The sequence below is a fragment of the Entelurus aequoreus genome, linkage group LG19, assembly GCF_033978785.1.
Source record: "Entelurus aequoreus isolate RoL-2023_Sb linkage group LG19, RoL_Eaeq_v1.1, whole genome shotgun sequence".
Classification (NCBI taxonomy): domain Eukaryota; kingdom Metazoa; phylum Chordata; class Actinopteri; order Syngnathiformes; family Syngnathidae; genus Entelurus; species Entelurus aequoreus.
The window spans coordinates 45,191,642-45,210,743 of NC_084749.1; the positions used below are offsets into that span (position 1 = coordinate 45,191,642).

Consider the following 19,102-nt stretch of genomic DNA (forward strand, 5'->3'; position numbering starts at 1 on the left):
ACATTACACACTACATATTACATGTCACATATCATATATCACAAATCACATATCACATATTACACATCACATATTACACATTACGTGTCACATATTACATGTCACATACTACACATTATATATTACATGTCACACGTCACATACTACATCTCACACGTCACATATTACATGTCACATATTACACATTATATATTACATGTCACATATCACATGTTACATGTCACATGTCACATATTACACATATTACATGTTACATATTACATATTACATGTCACTTATTACACATTACATACTACATGTCACAAATCAAATGTTACATATCACATGTTACATGTCACATATTACAAGTCACTTATTACACATTACATATTACATGTCACATATCACATGTTACATGTCACATATTACATGTTACATGTCACATATTACATGTCACACGTCACAGGTCACATGTCACACATCACATGTCACACATTACAGGTCACATGTCACATGTTACATGTCACATATTACATATCACATGTCACATATTACATATCACATGTCACGTATTATGTATCACATGTCCCGTATTACATATCACATGTCACATATTACATATCACATGTCACATATTACATATCACATGTCACGTATTACATATCACATGTCACATATTACATATCACATGTCACATATTACATATCACATGTCACGTATTACATATCACATGTCACATATTACATATCACATGTCACATATTACATATCACATGTCACGTATTACATATCACATGTCACATATTACATATCACATGTCACATATTACGTAAGTGTGTTGTCAAGTCTCCTGGCTGTTGATAGAATACCTCCGGTAGTTCTCCTGGATGTAACGGTCTAATGCACTGTGGGTGTAACAGTCTAATGCACTGTGGGTGTAAGGGTCTAATTCACTGTGGGTGTAACAGTCTAATGCACTGTAGGTGTAACAGTCTAATGCACTGTGGGTGTAACAGTCTAATGCACTGTGGGTGTAACAGTCTAATGCACTTTGGATGTAACAGTCTAATGCACTGGGGGTGTAACAGTCTAATGCACTGTGGGTGTAACAGTTTAATGCACTGTGGGTGTAACAGTCTAATGCACTGTGGGTGTAACAGTCTAATGCACTGGGGTGTAACAGTCTAATGCACTGTGGGTATAACAGTTTAATGCACTGTGGATGTAACGGTCTAATGCACAGGGGTGTAACAGTCTAATGCACTGGAGTGCAACAGTCTAATGCACTGGGGTGTAACAGTCTAATGCACTGGAGTGTAACAGTTTAATGCACTGTGGATGTAACAGTCTAATGCACTGGGGTGTAACAGTCTAATGCACTGGAGTGTAACAGTTTAATGCACTGTGGATGTAACAGTCTAATGCACTGGGGTGTAACAGTCTAATGCACTGGGGTGTAACAGTCTAATGCACTGTGGATGTAACAGTCTAATGCACTGTGGGTGTAACGGTTTAATGCACTGTGGATGTAACGGTCTAATGCACAGGGGTGTAACAGTCTAATGCACTGGAGTGTAACAGTCTAATGCACTGTGGATGTAACAGTCTAATGCACTGTAGGTGTAACAGTTTAATGCACTGTGGATGTAACAGTCTAATGCACAGGGGTGTAACAGTCTAATGCACTGGAGTGTAACACTCTAATGCACTGTGGATGCAACAGTCTAATGCACTGTGGGTGTAACAGTCTAATGCACTGTGGGTGAAAGTGTCTAATGCACTGTGGGTGTAACAGTCTAATGCACTGTGGGTGTAACAGTCTAATGCACCGTGGATGTAACAGTCTAATGCACTGGGGTGTAACAGTCTAATGCACTGTGGATGTAATAGTAGTGCACTGTGGGTGTAACAGTCTAATGCACTGTGGATGTAACACTAGTGCACTGTGGATGTAACAGTCTGATGCACTGTGGATGTAACAGTCTAATGCACTGTGGATGTAACACTAGTGCACTGTGGGTGTAACAGTCTGATGCACTGTGGATGTAACAGTCTGATGCACTGTGGATGTAACAGTCTAATGCACTGTGGATGTAACACTAGTGCACTGTGGATGTAACACTAGTGCACTGTGGGTGTAACACTAGTGCACTGTTGGTGTAACAGTCTAATGCACTGTGGATGTAACAGTCTAATGCACTGTGGGTGTAACACTAGTGCACTGTGGGTGTAACACTAGTGCACTGTTGGTGTAACAGTCTGATGCACTGTGGATGTAACAGTCTAATGCACTGTGGATGTAACCATCTAATGCACTGTGGATGTAACACTAGTGCACTGTGGATGTAACACTAGTGCACTGTTGGTGTAACAGTCTGATGCACTGTGGATGTAACAGTCTAATGCACTGTGGTTGTAACAGTCTAATGCACTGTGGATGTAACAGTATAATGCACTGTGGGTGTAACAGTTTAATGCACTGTGGATGTAACGGTCTAATGCACTGGGGTGTAACAGTCGAATGCACTGGAGTGTAACAGTCTAATGCACTGTGGATGTAACAGTTTAATGCACTGTGGATGTAACGGTCTAATGCACTGGGGTGTAACAGTCTAATGCACTGGAGTGTAACAGTCTAATGCACTGTGGATGTAACAGTCTAATGCACTGTGGGTGTAACAGTCTAATGCACTGTGGGTGTAACAGTCTAATGCACTGTGGGTGTAAGTATCTAATGCACTGGGGTGTAACAGTCTAATGCACTGGGGTGTAACAGTCTAATGCACTGTGGGTGTAACAGTTTAATGCACTGTGGATGTAACAGTCTAATGCACAGGGGTGTAACAGTCTAATGCACTGGAGTGTAACAGTCTAATGCACTGTGGATGTAACAGTCTAATGCACTGTGGGTGTAACAGTCTAATGCACTGTGGGTGTAACAGTCTAATGCACTGTGGGTGTAACAGTCTAATGCACTGTGGGTGTAACAGTCTAATGCACCGTGGATGTAACAGTCTAATGCACTGGGGTGTAACAGTCTAATGCACTGTGGATGTAATACTAGTGCACTGTGGGTGCAACAGTCTAATGCACTGTGGATGTAACACTAGTGCACTGTGGATGTAACAGTCTGATGCACTGTGGATGTAACAGTCTAATGCACTGTGGATGTAACAGTCTAATGCACTGTGGATGTAACACTAGTGCACTGTGGGTGTAACAGTCTGATGCACTGTGGATGTAACAGTCTGATGCACTGTGGATGTAACAGTCTAATGCACTGTGGATGTAACAGTCTAATGCACTGTGGATGTAACACTAGTGCACTGTGGGTGTAACACTAGTGCACTGTTGGTGTAACAGTCTAATGCACTGTGGATGTAACCATCTAATGCACTGTGGATGTAACACTAGTGCACTGTTGGTGTAACACTAGTGCACTGTTGGTGTAACAGTCTGATGCACTGTGGATGTAACAGTTTAATGCACTGTGGATGTAACAGTCTAATGCACTGGGGTGTAACAGTCTAATGCACTGGGGTGTAACAGTCTAATGCACTGTGGATGTAACAGTCTAATGCACTGTGGGTGTAACGGTTTAATGCACTGTGGATGTAACGGTCTAATGCACAGGGGTGTAACAGTCTAATGCACTGGAGTGTAACAGTCTAATGCACTGTGGATGTAACAGTCTAATGCACTGTAGGTGTAACAGTTTAATGCACTGTGGATGTAACAGTCTAATGCACAGGGGTGTAACAGTCTAATGCACTGGAGTGTAACACTCTAATGCACTGTGGATGTAACAGTCTAATGCACTGTGGGTGTAACAGTCTAATGCACTGTGGGTGTAAGTGTCTAATGCACTGTGGGTGTAACAGTCTAATGCACTGTGGGTGTAACAGTCTAATGCACCGTGGATGTAACAGTCTAATGCACTGGGGTGTAACAGTCTAATGCACTGTGGATGTAATAGTAGTGCACTGTGGGTGTAACAGTCTAATGCACTGTGGATGTAACACTAGTGCACTGTGGATGTAACAGTCTGATGCACTGTGGATGTAACAGTCTAATGCACTGTGGATGTAACACTAGTGCACTGTGGGTGTAACAGTCTGATGCACTGTGGATGTAACAGTCTAATGCACTGTGGATGTAACAGTCTAATGCACTGTGGATGTAACACTAGTGCACTGTGGATGTAACACTAGTGCACTGTGGGTGTAACACTAGTGCACTGTTGGTGTAACAGTCTAATGCACTGTGGATGTAACAGTCTAATGCACTGTGGGTGTAACACTAGTGCACTGTTGGTGTAACAGTCTGATGCACTGTGGATGTAACAGTGTAATGCACTGTGGATGTAACCATCTAATGCACTGTGGATGTAACACTAGTGCACTGTGAATGTAACACTAGTGCACTGTTGGTGTAACAGTCTGATGCACTGTGGATGTAACAGTCTAATGCACTGTGGTTGTAACAGTCTAATGCACTGTGGATGTAACAGTATAATGCACTGTGGGTGTAACAGTTTAATGCACTGTGGATGTAACGGTCTAATGCACTGGGGTGTAACAGTCTAATGCACTGGAGTGTAACAGTCTAATGCACTGTGGATGTAACAGTCTAATGCACTGTGGGTGTATGTGTCTAATGCACTGTGAGTGTAACAGTCTAATGCACTGTGGGTGTAACAGTTTAATGCACTGTGAATGTAACGGTCTAATGCACTGGGGTGTAACAGTCTAATGCACTGGAGTGTAACAGTCTAATGCACTGTGGATGTAACAGTCTAATGCACTGTGGGTGTATGTGTCTAATGCACTGTGAGTGTAACAGTCTAATGCACTGTGGGTGTAACAGTCTAATGCACTGTGGGTGTAACAGTCTAATGCACTGGGGTGTAACAGTCTAATGCACTGTGGATGTAACACTAGTGCACTGTGGGTGTAACAGTCTAATGCACTGTGGATGTAACACTAGTGCACTATGGGTGTAACAGTCTGATGCACTGTGGATGTAACAGTTTAATGCACTGTGGATGTAACAGTCTAATGCACTGTGGATGTAACAGTCTAATGCACTGTGGATGTAACAGTCTAATGCACTGTGGATGTAACAGTCTAATGCACTGTGGATGTAACAGTCTAATGCACTGTGGATGTAACACTAGTGCACTGTGGGTGTAACAGTCTAATGCACTGTGGATGTAACACTAGTGCACTGTTGGTGTAACAGTCTGATGCACTGTGGATGTAACAGTCTAATGCACTGTGGATGTAACAGTCTAATGCACTGTGGATGTAACAGTCTGTGAATGTGACACTCTAACGCTCATTTAAATGAGTTTGTTATTGCTATATGTGATGACTGGATGTTCACAGTGTGTGTGTGTGGTAAAAGCGACCGCCAGAAGTCAATCACAAGCTCTTTAGTCGGACTGCTGTTGAAGACAACAACAACTAGAGCTATGTACTGTACCACTTCCTGTGTAAGACAACCTAACATCAAGTGTTGGAATACAAACTGTCATCATGCAAAATATTGTAACACAAACTATCGTAACAAAGTGATGGAACACAAAATGTCACAACACAAAATACTTTAACACGAAATATAACACTAGCTGTCGTAACACTAAATGTTGTTACACAAGATATTGTTACAAATTGTTGTAACACAAAACGTCATAAGATGAAATGTCGTAATACACAACCCCAAAACACGAAATGTCGAAACACAAAATATTGTAACATTAAATGTCGCAACACGATATGCCGCAACACAAAATGTTGTGACACGAAACTTTGTGACATAAAATGTCGTAACTCGAAACGTCGTAACACGAAACGTCGTAACACGAAACGTCGTAACACGAAACGTCGTAACACGAAACGTCGTAACACGAAATGTAAAACTAAATGTTATGACATAAATTTTCGTAACATCAAATGTGGTAACACAAATGGTTGTAGCAGTAAATGTCGTAAGACGAAATGTTATAACACGAAATGTAACACAAAATGTGGTAACACGAATTGTTGTAAAACCAAATGTGGTAACACAAAATGTTATAACACAAAATGTTGTAACACAAAATGTGGTAACACAAATTGTCGTAACAGTAAATGTGGTAACATGAAATGTTATAACACGAAATGTTGTAACACAAAATGTGGTAACACAAATTGTCGTAACACGAATTGTCATAACACCAAATGTCATAACACAAAATGTTATAACACAAAATATTGTAACACAAAATGTAACACAACATGTGGTAACACTAATTGTCGTAACAGTAAATGTGGTAACACAAAACGTTGTAACACGTAATGTTGTAACACAAAATGTTGTAACACAAAATGCGGTAACACAAATTGTCGTAACACCAAATGTTGTAACACAAAATGTGGTAAGAGAAATTGTCGTAACAGGAAATGTGGTAAGACAAAGTGTCGTAACAGGAAATGTGGTAAGACGAAGTGTCGTAACAGGAAATGTGGTAACACTAAATGTTGTAACACGAAATGTTGTAACGCAAAATTCTGTAACACAAAATGTGGTGACACAAATTGTCATAACAGGAAATGTGGTAAGACAAAATGTTGTAAGAGGAAATGCGGTAACGTAACACAAAGACTGCCAGTGTTGCTAACCATAGTTGTAAGTGGAAAGATCGGATACAAGATCCTCACCACCAGAAAAATGAGCTTTTATGAAGTATGTTTTGTCGTAAAGAATTGAAGGTGCAGAAAGTCTCTTACAATTATGGCCAGCTTTTTCTCCTCCTTCTTCTTCACTTTCTCCATCTCCTCCTCCCTCAGCTTGTGCTCCTTTGCAGCCTGCAGCTCCGCCTCAACACAACACAAACAGAACATTAGTGACACATATTCCATATTGTCCAAACTGGTGACACATATTCCATATTGTCCAAACTAGTGACACATATTCCATATTGTCCAAACCAGTGACACATATTCCATATTGTCCAAACAAACTACACATATTCCATAATGTCCAAACTAGTGAGACATATTCCATATTGTCCAAACTGGTGACACATATTCCATATTGTCCAAACTGGTGAAACATATTCCATAATGTCCAAACTAGTGAAACATATTCCATATTGTCCAAACTAGTGAAACATATTCCATATTGTCCAAACTAGTGACACATATTCCATATTGTCCAAACTAGCCACACATATTCCATATTGTCCAAACTAGTGACACATATTCCATATTGTCCAAACCAGTGACACATATTCCATATTGTCCAAACAAACTACACATATTCCATATTGTCTAAACTAGTGACACATATTCCATAATGTCCAAACTAGTGACACATATTCCATAATGTCCGAACTAGTGACACCCATTCCATATTGTCCAAACTAGTAACACATATTCCATGTTGTCCAAACAAACGACACATATTCCATATTGTCCAAACAAACAACATTTATTCCATATTGTACAAACAAACAATATATATTCCATATAGTACAAACAAACAACATGTATTCCATATTGTCCAAACAAAAAAACATATATTCCATATAGTCCAAACAAACAACATATATTCCATATAGTCCAAACAAACAACCTATATTCCATATTATAGAAAACAACCAACATATATTCCATATAGTCCAAACAAACAACATATATTCCATATAGTCCAAACAAACAACATATATTCCATATTATAGAAAACAAACAACATATATTCCATATACTCCAAACAAACAACATATATTCCATATAGTCCAAACAAACAACATATATTCCATATAGTCCCAACAAACAACATATATTCCATAAAGTAAAAAAACAAACAATATATATTCCATAATGTACAAACAAACAATATATATTCCATGTTGTACAAACAAACAAAATATATTCCATATACAAAACAAAAAAACAACATATATTCCATATAGTACAAACAAACAACATATATTTCATATTAAAAAAAACAACAACATATATTCCATATAGTACAAACAAACAACATATATTCCATATTGTAAAAACAAACAACATATATTCCATATAGTAAAAAAACAAACAACATATATTCCATATTGTACAAACAAACAACATATATTCCATATTGTAAAAACAAACAACATATATTCCATATTGTACAAGCAAACAACATATATTCCATATAGTACAAACAAACAACATATATTCCATATTGTAAAAACAAACAACATATATTCCATATAGTAAAAAAACAAACAACATATATTCCATATTGTACAAACAAACAACATATATTCCATATTGTACAAACAAACAACATATATTCCATATAGTCCAAACAAACAACATATATTCCATATAGTCCAAACAAACAACATATATTCCATATTGTACAAACAAACAACATATATTCCATATAGTAAAAAAACAAACAATATATATTCCATAATGTACAAACAAACAACACATATTCCATATAGTAAAAAAAACAACAACATATATTCCATATTGTACAAACAAACAATATATATTCCATATTGTACAAACAAACAATATATATTCCATATTGTACAAACAAACAACATATATTCCATATAGTAAAAAAACAACATATATTCCATATAGTACAAACAAACAACATATATTCCTTATTGTAAAAACAAACAACATATATTCCATTTAGTAAAAAAACAAACAACATATATTCCATATTGTACAAACAAACAACATATATTCCATATAGTACAAACAAACAACATATATTCCATATTGTAAAAACAAACAACATATATTCCATATAGTACAAAAAAACAACATACATTCCATATTGTAAAAAAACTAACAACATATATTCCATATAGTAAAAACAAACAACATATATTCCATATAGTACAAACAAACACATATTCCATATTCCAAACAAACAAACAAACAACATATATTCCATATTCCAAACAAACAAACAACATATATTCCATATAGTACAAACAAACAACATATATTCCATATTCCAAACAAACAAACAATATATATTACATATAGTAAAAAACAAACAATATATATTCCAAAATGTACAAACAAACAACATATATTCCATATTCCAAACAAACAAACAAACAACATATATTCCATATAGTACAAACAAACAACATATATTCCATATTGTAAAAACAAACAACATATATTCCATATAGTAAAAAAACAAACAACATATATTCCATATTGTACAAACAAACAACATATATTCCATATAGTCCAAACAAACAACATATATTCCATATTGTACAAACAAACAACAAATATTCCATATAGTAAAAAAACAAACAACATATATTCCATATTGTACAAACAAACAATATTTATTCCATATTGTACAAACAAACAACATATATTCCATATAGTACAAACAACCAACATATATTCCATAATGTACAAACAAACAACACATATTCCATATAGTAAAAAAACAAACAACATACATTCCATATTGTACAAACAAACAATATATACTCCATATTGTACAAACAAACAACATATATTCCATATAGTAAAAAAACAACAACACATATTCCATATAGTACAAACAAACAACATATATTCCATATTGTAAAAACAAACAACATATATTCCATTTAGTAAAAAAAAACAACAACATATATTCCATATTGTACAAACAAACAACATATATTCCATATAGTCCAAACAAACAACATATATTCCATATTGTACAAACAAACAACAAATATTCCATATAGTAAAAAAACAAACAACATATATTCCATATTGTACAAACAAACAATATTTATTCCATATTGTACAAACAAACAACATATATTCCATATAGTACAAACAACCAACATATATTCCATAATGTACAAACAAACAACACATATTCCATATAGTAAAAAAACAAACAACATACATTCCATATTGTACAAACAAACAATATATACTCCATATTGTACAAACAAACAACATATATTCCATATAGTAAAAAAACAACAACACATATTCCATATAGTACAAACAAACAACATATATTCCATATTGTAAAAACAAACAACATATATTCCATTTAGTAAAAAAAAACAACAACATATATTCCATATTGTACAAACAAACAACATATATTCCATATAGTAAAAAAACAACAACATATATTCCATATAGTACAAACAAACAACATATATTCCATATTGTAAAAACAAACAACATATATTCCATTTAGTAAAAAAACAAACAACATATATTCCATATTGTACAAACAAACAACATATATTCCATATAGTAAAAAAACAAACAACATATATTCCATATTGTACAAACAAACAACATATATTCCATATAGTAAAAAAACAAACAACATATATTCCATATTGTACAAACAAACAACATATATTCCATATAGTACAAACAAACAACATATATTCCATATTGTAAAAACAAACAACATATATTCCATATAGTACAAACAAACAACATATATTCCACATAGTACAAACAAACAACATATATTCCACATAGTCCAAACAAACAACATATATTCCATATAGTCCAAACAAACAACCTATATTCCATATTATAGAAAACAACCAACATATATTCCATATAGTCCAAACAAACAACATATATTCCATATAGTCCAAACAAACAACATATATTCCATATTATAGAAAACAAACAACATATATTCCATATACTCCAAACAAACAACATATATTCCATATAGTCCAAACAAACAACATATATTCCATATAGTCCAAACAAACAACATATATTCCATATAGTCCCAACAAACAACATATATTCCATAAAGTAAAAAAACAAACAATATATATTCCATAATGTACAAACAAACAATATATATTCCATGTTGTACAAACAAACAAAATATATTCCATATAAAAAACAAACAAACAACATATATTCCATATAGTACAAACAAACAACATATATTTCATATTAAAAAAAACAACAACATATATTCCATATAGTACAAACAAACAACATATATTCCATATTGTAAAAACAAACAACATATATTCCATATAGTAAAAAAACAAACAACATATATTCCATATTGTACAAACAAACAACATATATTCCATATTGTAAAAACAAACAACATATATTCCATATTGTACAAGCAAACAACATATATTCCATATAGTACAAACAAACAACATATATTCCATATTGTAAAAACAAACAACATATATTCCATATAGTAAAAAACAAACAACATATATTCCATATTGTACAAACAAACAACATATATTCCATATTGTACAAACAAACAACATATATTCCATATAGTCCAAACAAACAACATATATTCCATATAGTCCAAACAAACAACATATATTCCATATTGTACAAACAAACAACATATATTCCATATAGTAAAAAAACAAACAATATATATTCCATAATGTACAAACAAACAACACATATTCCATATAGTAAAAAAAACAACAACATATATTCCATATTGTACAAACAAACAATATATATTCCATATTGTACAAACAAACAATATATATTCCATATTGTACAAACAAACAACATATATTCCATATAGTAAAAAAACAACATATATTCCATATAGTACAAACAAACAACATATATTCCTTATTGTAAAAACAAACAACATATATTCCATTTAGTAAAAAAACAAACAACATATATTCCATATAGTACAAACAAACAACATATATTCCATATTGTAAAAACAAACAACATATATTCCATATAGTACAAAAAAACAACATACATTCCATATTGTAAAAAAACTAACAACATATATTCCATATAGTAAAAACAAACAACATATATTCCATATAGTACAAACAAACACATATTCCATATTCCAAACAAACAAACAAACAACATATATTCCATATTCCAAACAAACAAACAACATATATTCCATATAGTACAAACAAACAACATATATTCCATATTCCAAACAAACAAACAATATATATTCCATATAGTAAAAAACAAACAATATATATTCCAAAATGTACAAACAAACAACATATATTCCATATTCCAAACAAACAAACAAACAAACAACATATATTCCATATAGTACAAACAAACAACATATATTCCATATTGTAAAAACAAACAACATATATTCCATATAGTAAAAAAACAAACAACATATATTCCATATTGTACAAACAAACAACATATATTCCATATAGTCCAAACAAACAACATATATTCCATATAGTAAAAAAACAACAACACATATTCCATATAGTACAAACAAACAACATATATTCCATATTGTAAAAACAAACAACATATATTCCATTTAGTAAAAAAACAAACAACATATATTCCATATTGTACAAACAAACAACATATATTCCATATAGTAAAAAAACAAACAACATATATTCCATATTGTACAAACAAACAACATATATTCCATATAGTAAAAAAACAAACAACATATATTCCATATTGTACAAACAAACAACATATATTCCATATAGTACAAACAAACAACATATATTCCATATTGTAAAAACAAACAACATATATTCCATATAGTACAAACAAACAACATATATTCCATTTAGTAAAAAAACAAACAACATATATTCCATATTGTACAAACAAACAACATATATTCCATATAGTAAAAAAACAAACAACATATATTCCATATTGTACAAACAAACAACATATATTCCATATAGTAAAAAAACAAACAACATATATTCCATATTGTAAAAACAAACAACATATATTCCATTTAGTAAAAAAAAACAACAACATATATTCCATATTGTACAAACAAACAACATATATTCCATATAGTAAAAAAACAACAACATATATTCCATATAGTACAAACAAACAACATATATTCCATATTGTAAAAACAAACAACATATATTCCATTTAGTAAAAAAACAAACAACATATATTCCATATTGTACAAACAAACAACATATATTCCATATAGTAAAAAAACAAACAACATATATTCCATATTGTACAAACAAACAACATATATTCCATATAGTAAAAAAACAAACAACATATATTCCATATTGTACAAACAAACAACATATATTCCATATAGTACAAACAAACAACATATATTCCATATTGTAAAAACAAACAACATATATTCCATATAGTACAAACAAACAACATATATTCCACATAGTACAAACAAACAACATATATTCCACATAGTCCAAACAAACAACATATATTCCATATAGTCCAAACAAACAACCTATATTCCATATTATAGAAAACAACCAACATATATTCCATATAGTCCAAACAAACAACATATATTCCATATAGTCCAAACAAACAACATATATTCCATATTATAGAAAACAAACAACATATATTCCATATACTCCAAACAAACAACATATATTCCATATAGTCCAAACAAACAACATATATTCCATATAGTCCAAACAAACAACATATATTCCATATAGTCCCAACAAACAACATATATTCCATAAAGTAAAAAAACAAACAATATATATTCCATAATGTACAAACAAACAATATATATTCCATGTTGTACAAACAAACAAAATATATTCCATATAAAAAACAAACAAACAACATATATTCCATATAGTACAAACAAACAACATATATTTCATATTAAAAAAAACAACAACATATATTCCATATAGTACAAACAAACAACATATATTCCATATTGTAAAAACAAACAACATATATTCCATATAGTAAAAAAACAAACAACATATATTCCATATTGTACAAACAAACAACATATATTCCATATTGTAAAAACAAACAACATATATTCCATATTGTACAAGCAAACAACATATATTCCATATAGTACAAACAAACAACATATATTCCATATTGTAAAAACAAACAACATATATTCCATATAGTAAAAAACAAACAACATATATTCCATATTGTACAAACAAACAACATATATTCCATATTGTACAAACAAACAACATATATTCCATATAGTCCAAACAAACAACATATATTCCATATAGTCCAAACAAACAACATATATTCCATATTGTACAAACAAACAACATATATTCCATATAGTAAAAAAACAAACAATATATATTCCATAATGTACAAACAAACAACACATATTCCATATAGTAAAAAAAACAACAACATATATTCCATATTGTACAAACAAACAATATATATTCCATATTGTACAAACAAACAATATATATTCCATATTGTACAAACAAACAACATATATTCCATATAGTAAAAAAACAACATATATTCCATATAGTACAAACAAACAACATATATTCCTTATTGTAAAAACAAACAACATATATTCCATTTAGTAAAAAAACAAACAACATATATTCCATATAGTACAAACAAACAACATATATTCCATATTGTAAAAACAAACAACATATATTCCATATAGTACAAAAAAACAACATACATTCCATATTGTAAAAAAACTAACAACATATATTCCATATAGTAAAAACAAACAACATATATTCCATATAGTACAAACAAACACATATTCCATATTCCAAACAAACAAACAAACAACATATATTCCATATTCCAAACAAACAAACAACATATATTCCATATAGTACAAACAAACAACATATATTCCATATTCCAAACAAACAAACAATATATATTCCATATAGTAAAAAACAAACAATATATATTCCAAAATGTACAAACAAACAACATATATTCCATATTCCAAACAAACAAACAAACAAACAACATATATTCCATATAGTACAAACAAACAACATATATTCCATATTGTAAAAACAAACAACATATATTCCATATAGTAAAAAAACAAACAACATATATTCCATATTGTACAAACAAACAACATATATTCCATATAGTCCAAACAAACAACATATATTCCATATAGTAAAAAAACAACAACACATATTCCATATAGTACAAACAAACAACATATATTCCATATTGTAAAAACAAACAACATATATTCCATTTAGTAAAAAAACAAACAACATATATTCCATATTGTACAAACAAACAACATATATTCCATATAGTAAAAAAACAAACAACATATATTCCATATTGTACAAACAAACAACATATATTCCATATAGTAAAAAAACAAACAACATATATTCCATATTGTACAAACAAACAACATATATTCCATATAGTACAAACAAACAACATATATTCCATATTGTAAAAACAAACAACATATATTCCATATAGTACAAACAAACAACATATATTCCACATAGTACAAACAAACAACATATATTCCACATAGTACAAACAAACAACATATATTCCACATAGTACAAACAAACAACATATATTCCACATAGTACAAACAAACAACATATATTCCATATAGTACAAACAAACAACATATATTCCACATAGTACAAACAAACAACATATATTCCACATAGTACAAACAAACAACAAATATTCCACATAGTACAAACAAACAACATATATTCCACATAGTACAAACAAACAACATATATTCCACATAGTACAAACAAACAACATATATTCCACATAGTACAAACAAACAACATATATTTCACATAGTACAAACAAACAACATATATTCCATATAGTACAAACAAACAACATATATTCCACATAGTACAAACAAACAACATATATTCCACATAGTACAAACAAACAACATATATTCCACATAGTACAAACAAACAACATATATTCCACATAGTACAAACAAACAACATATATTCCACATAGTACAAACAAACAACATATATTCCACATAGTACAAACAAACAACATATATTCCATATAGTACAAACAAACAACATATATTCCACATAGTACAAACAAACAACATATATTCCACATAGTACAAACAAACAACATATATTCCACATAGTACAAACAAACAACATATATTCCACATAGTACAAACAAACAACATATATTCCACATAGTACAAACAAACAACATATATTCCACATAGTACAAACAAACAACATATATTCCATAATGTACAAACAAACAACATATATTCCATATAGTACAAACAAACAACATATATTCCATATTTTAAAAACAAACAACATATATTCCATATAGTACAAACAAACAACATATATTCCACATAGTACAAACAAACAACATATATTCCATATAGTACAAACAAACAACATATATTCCATATTTTAAAAACAAACAACATATATTCCATATAGTACAAACAAACAACATATATTCCACATAGTACAAACAAACAACATATATTCCATATTTTAAAAACAAACAACATATATTCCACATAGTACAAACAAACAACATATATTCCACATAGTACAAACAAACAACATATATTCCACATAGTACAAACAAACAACATATATTCCACATAGTACAAACAAACAACATATATTCCACATAGTACAAACAAACAACATATATTCCACATAGTACAAACAAACAACATATATTCCACATAGTACAAACAATATTCCTGCCTCTCTCACCTCTCTCTCCTCTTGCTTCACTCTCTGCACTTCCTCTATTTGCTTCCTCCTCTCTGCACGAGCACGCGCTCGCTCCTCCATGGCTGCACAGTGAGGACAGTTGGTAACGTTATTAAGTTATTAGTCAATTAAGTTATTAGTAACATTATTAAGTTATTAGTTAATAAAGTTATTAGTAACATTATTAAGTTATTAGTTAATAAAGTTATTAAGTTATTAGTAACATTAATGAGTTATTCGTTATAAGGTATTCAGTTATTAATTAATAAGGTATTACGTTTTTAGTTAGTGAGGTATTAAGTTATTAGCTGGTAACTTCATTGAGGTATTAATTAGTAAGGCTATTAAGTGATTAGTTAGTAAGGTATTGCGTTATTAGTTGGTAATGTTATTAAGTTATTAGTTAGTAACATAATTAAGTTATGAGTTAGTAAGGCTATTAAGTATTTAGTTAGTAAGGTTCTAAGTTATTCGTTAATAAAGTTATTAAGTTATTCGTTAAGGTTTTCAAGTTATAAGTAACATTATTAAGTTATTTGTTACTAATGTTATTAAGTTATTAGTTAGTAAGGTATTAGGTTATTTGTTAGTAACATTATTAAGTTATTAGTTAATATGCTTTTTAAGTTATGAGTAACATTATTAAGTTATTTGTTAGTAAGGTTATTAAGTTTTGAGTAATATGATTAAGTTATTAGTAACTTTAATAAGCTTACTAAGTAATAACTTAAGTTATTAGTAACATTATTAATTTATTAGTCAGTAACATTATTAGGTTATTAGCTAGTAGGGTTATTAAGTTAATAGTAGCGTTATTAGTTAGTAACATTATTAAATTATTAGTCCTGTCATTAAGTTATTAGTCGGTAATGTCATTGAGTTAGTAGTCACATTATAAGGTTATAAGTTTGTAACGTTATGAAGTTATTAGTTAGTAATGTAATTAAGTTATAAGTTAGTAACGTTATTATGTTGGTATTACACTCATTATAATATTAGTCGGTCATGTCATTAAGTTATTAGTCACATTATTAAGTTAAAAGTTTGTACCATTATCAAGTTATTAGTTAGTAATGTTATTAAGTTGGTAGTACTGTCATTAAGTTATTGGTCGGTAACGTTATTAAGTTATTAGTTAGTAACGTCATTAAGTTATTAGTTAGTAACATCATTAAGGTATTAGTTAGTAAGGCTATTAATTTGTTAGTAACATTATTAAGTTATTAGTTAATTAGGTTTTTAAATGATAAGTAACATAAATGTATTTGTTAGTAATGTTATTAAGTTATTAGTTAGCAAGGTATTAAGTTATTCGTTGGTAACGTTATTAAGTTATTAGTTAGAAACGTCATTAATGTATTGGTTAGTAAGGCTTTTTAGTTATTAGTTAGTAAGGTATTCAATGATTTGTTAGTAACATTATTAAGTTATTAGTTAATAATGTTATTACGTTATTGATAACATGATTAGATTTTTAGTACCTTTAATAACCTTACTAACTAATAACTTAAGTTATTAGTAACATTATTAAGGTATTAGTCAGTAACATTATTAGGTTATTAATTAGTAAGGTTATTAAGTTATTAGTAACATTATTAGTTATTAACATTATTAAATTATTAGTACTGTCATTAAGTTATTAGTCGGTAATGTCATTGAGTTATTAGTCGGTAATGTCATTGAGTTATTAGTCGGTAATGTCATTGAGTTATTAGTCGGTAATGTCATTAAGTTATTAGTCACATTATCAAGTAATAGGTTTGTAACGTTATCAAGTTATTATTTAGTAATGTTATTAAGTTATTATTTTGTAGTTAAATTATTAGTTAGTAACATCATTAAGTTATTAGTTAGTAACGTCATTAAGTTATTAGTAACGTCATTAAATTATTAGTTAGTAAGGTATTAAGTTATTTGTTGGTAACATTATTAAGTTATTAGTAATGGTATTAAGTTATTAGTTAGTAACGGCATTAAGTTATTAGTTAGTAACGTCATTAAGTTATTAGTAACATCATTAAATTATTAGTTAGTAAGGTATTAAGTTATTTGTTGGTAACGTTATTCAGTTATTAGTTAGTAACATTATTCAAGTATTAGTTAGTAGCATTATTCTGTTATTAGTTAGTAACATTTTTAAGTTATTAGTTAGTAACATTATTCAGTTATTAGTTAGTAACATTATTCAGTTATAAGTTAGTAATATTTTTAAGTTATTAGTTAGTAACATTATTCAGTTATTAGTTAGTAACATTATTCAGGTATTAGTTAGTAACATTATTCAGTTATAAGTTAGTAACATTATTAAGTTATCAGTTAGTAACATTATTCAGTTATTAGTTAGTAACATTATTCAGTTTTAAGTTTGTAACAATATCAAGTTATCAGGTATTAGTTAGTAATGTTTACGTTGAATTGAGAGTGGAAAGTGAACTTTTCTGCAGTGACTCATAGTGAAAGCCATCATCTCAGGTATATTTAAACCAGCGGGAGCAGGTGGGTCAAGTGTCTTGCCCAAGGACACAATGGCAGTGACTAGGATGGTGGAAGCGGGGATCGAACCTAGAACCTCAAGTTGCTG

General features: G+C 30.4%; 1 protein-coding gene across 4 annotated transcripts in view; it reads right to left on the reverse strand.

Moving 5' to 3' along the window:
* Nucleotides 1–19,102, reverse strand: part of ccdc191 (coiled-coil domain containing 191) — a 52,204-nt gene that overhangs the window by 9,480 nt on the left and 23,622 nt on the right. For all 4 annotated transcript variants that reach the window (XM_062028557.1, XM_062028556.1, XM_062028554.1 and 1 more), the window contains 2 exons: nucleotides 16,522–16,604; nucleotides 6,749–6,838 (listed from right to left, as the gene is read on the reverse strand). In XM_062028557.1, coding sequence (XP_061884541.1) covers nucleotides 6,749–6,838; nucleotides 16,522–16,604 — 173 coding nt within the window. The remainder of the gene's footprint in view (nucleotides 1–6,748; nucleotides 6,839–16,521; nucleotides 16,605–19,102) is intronic.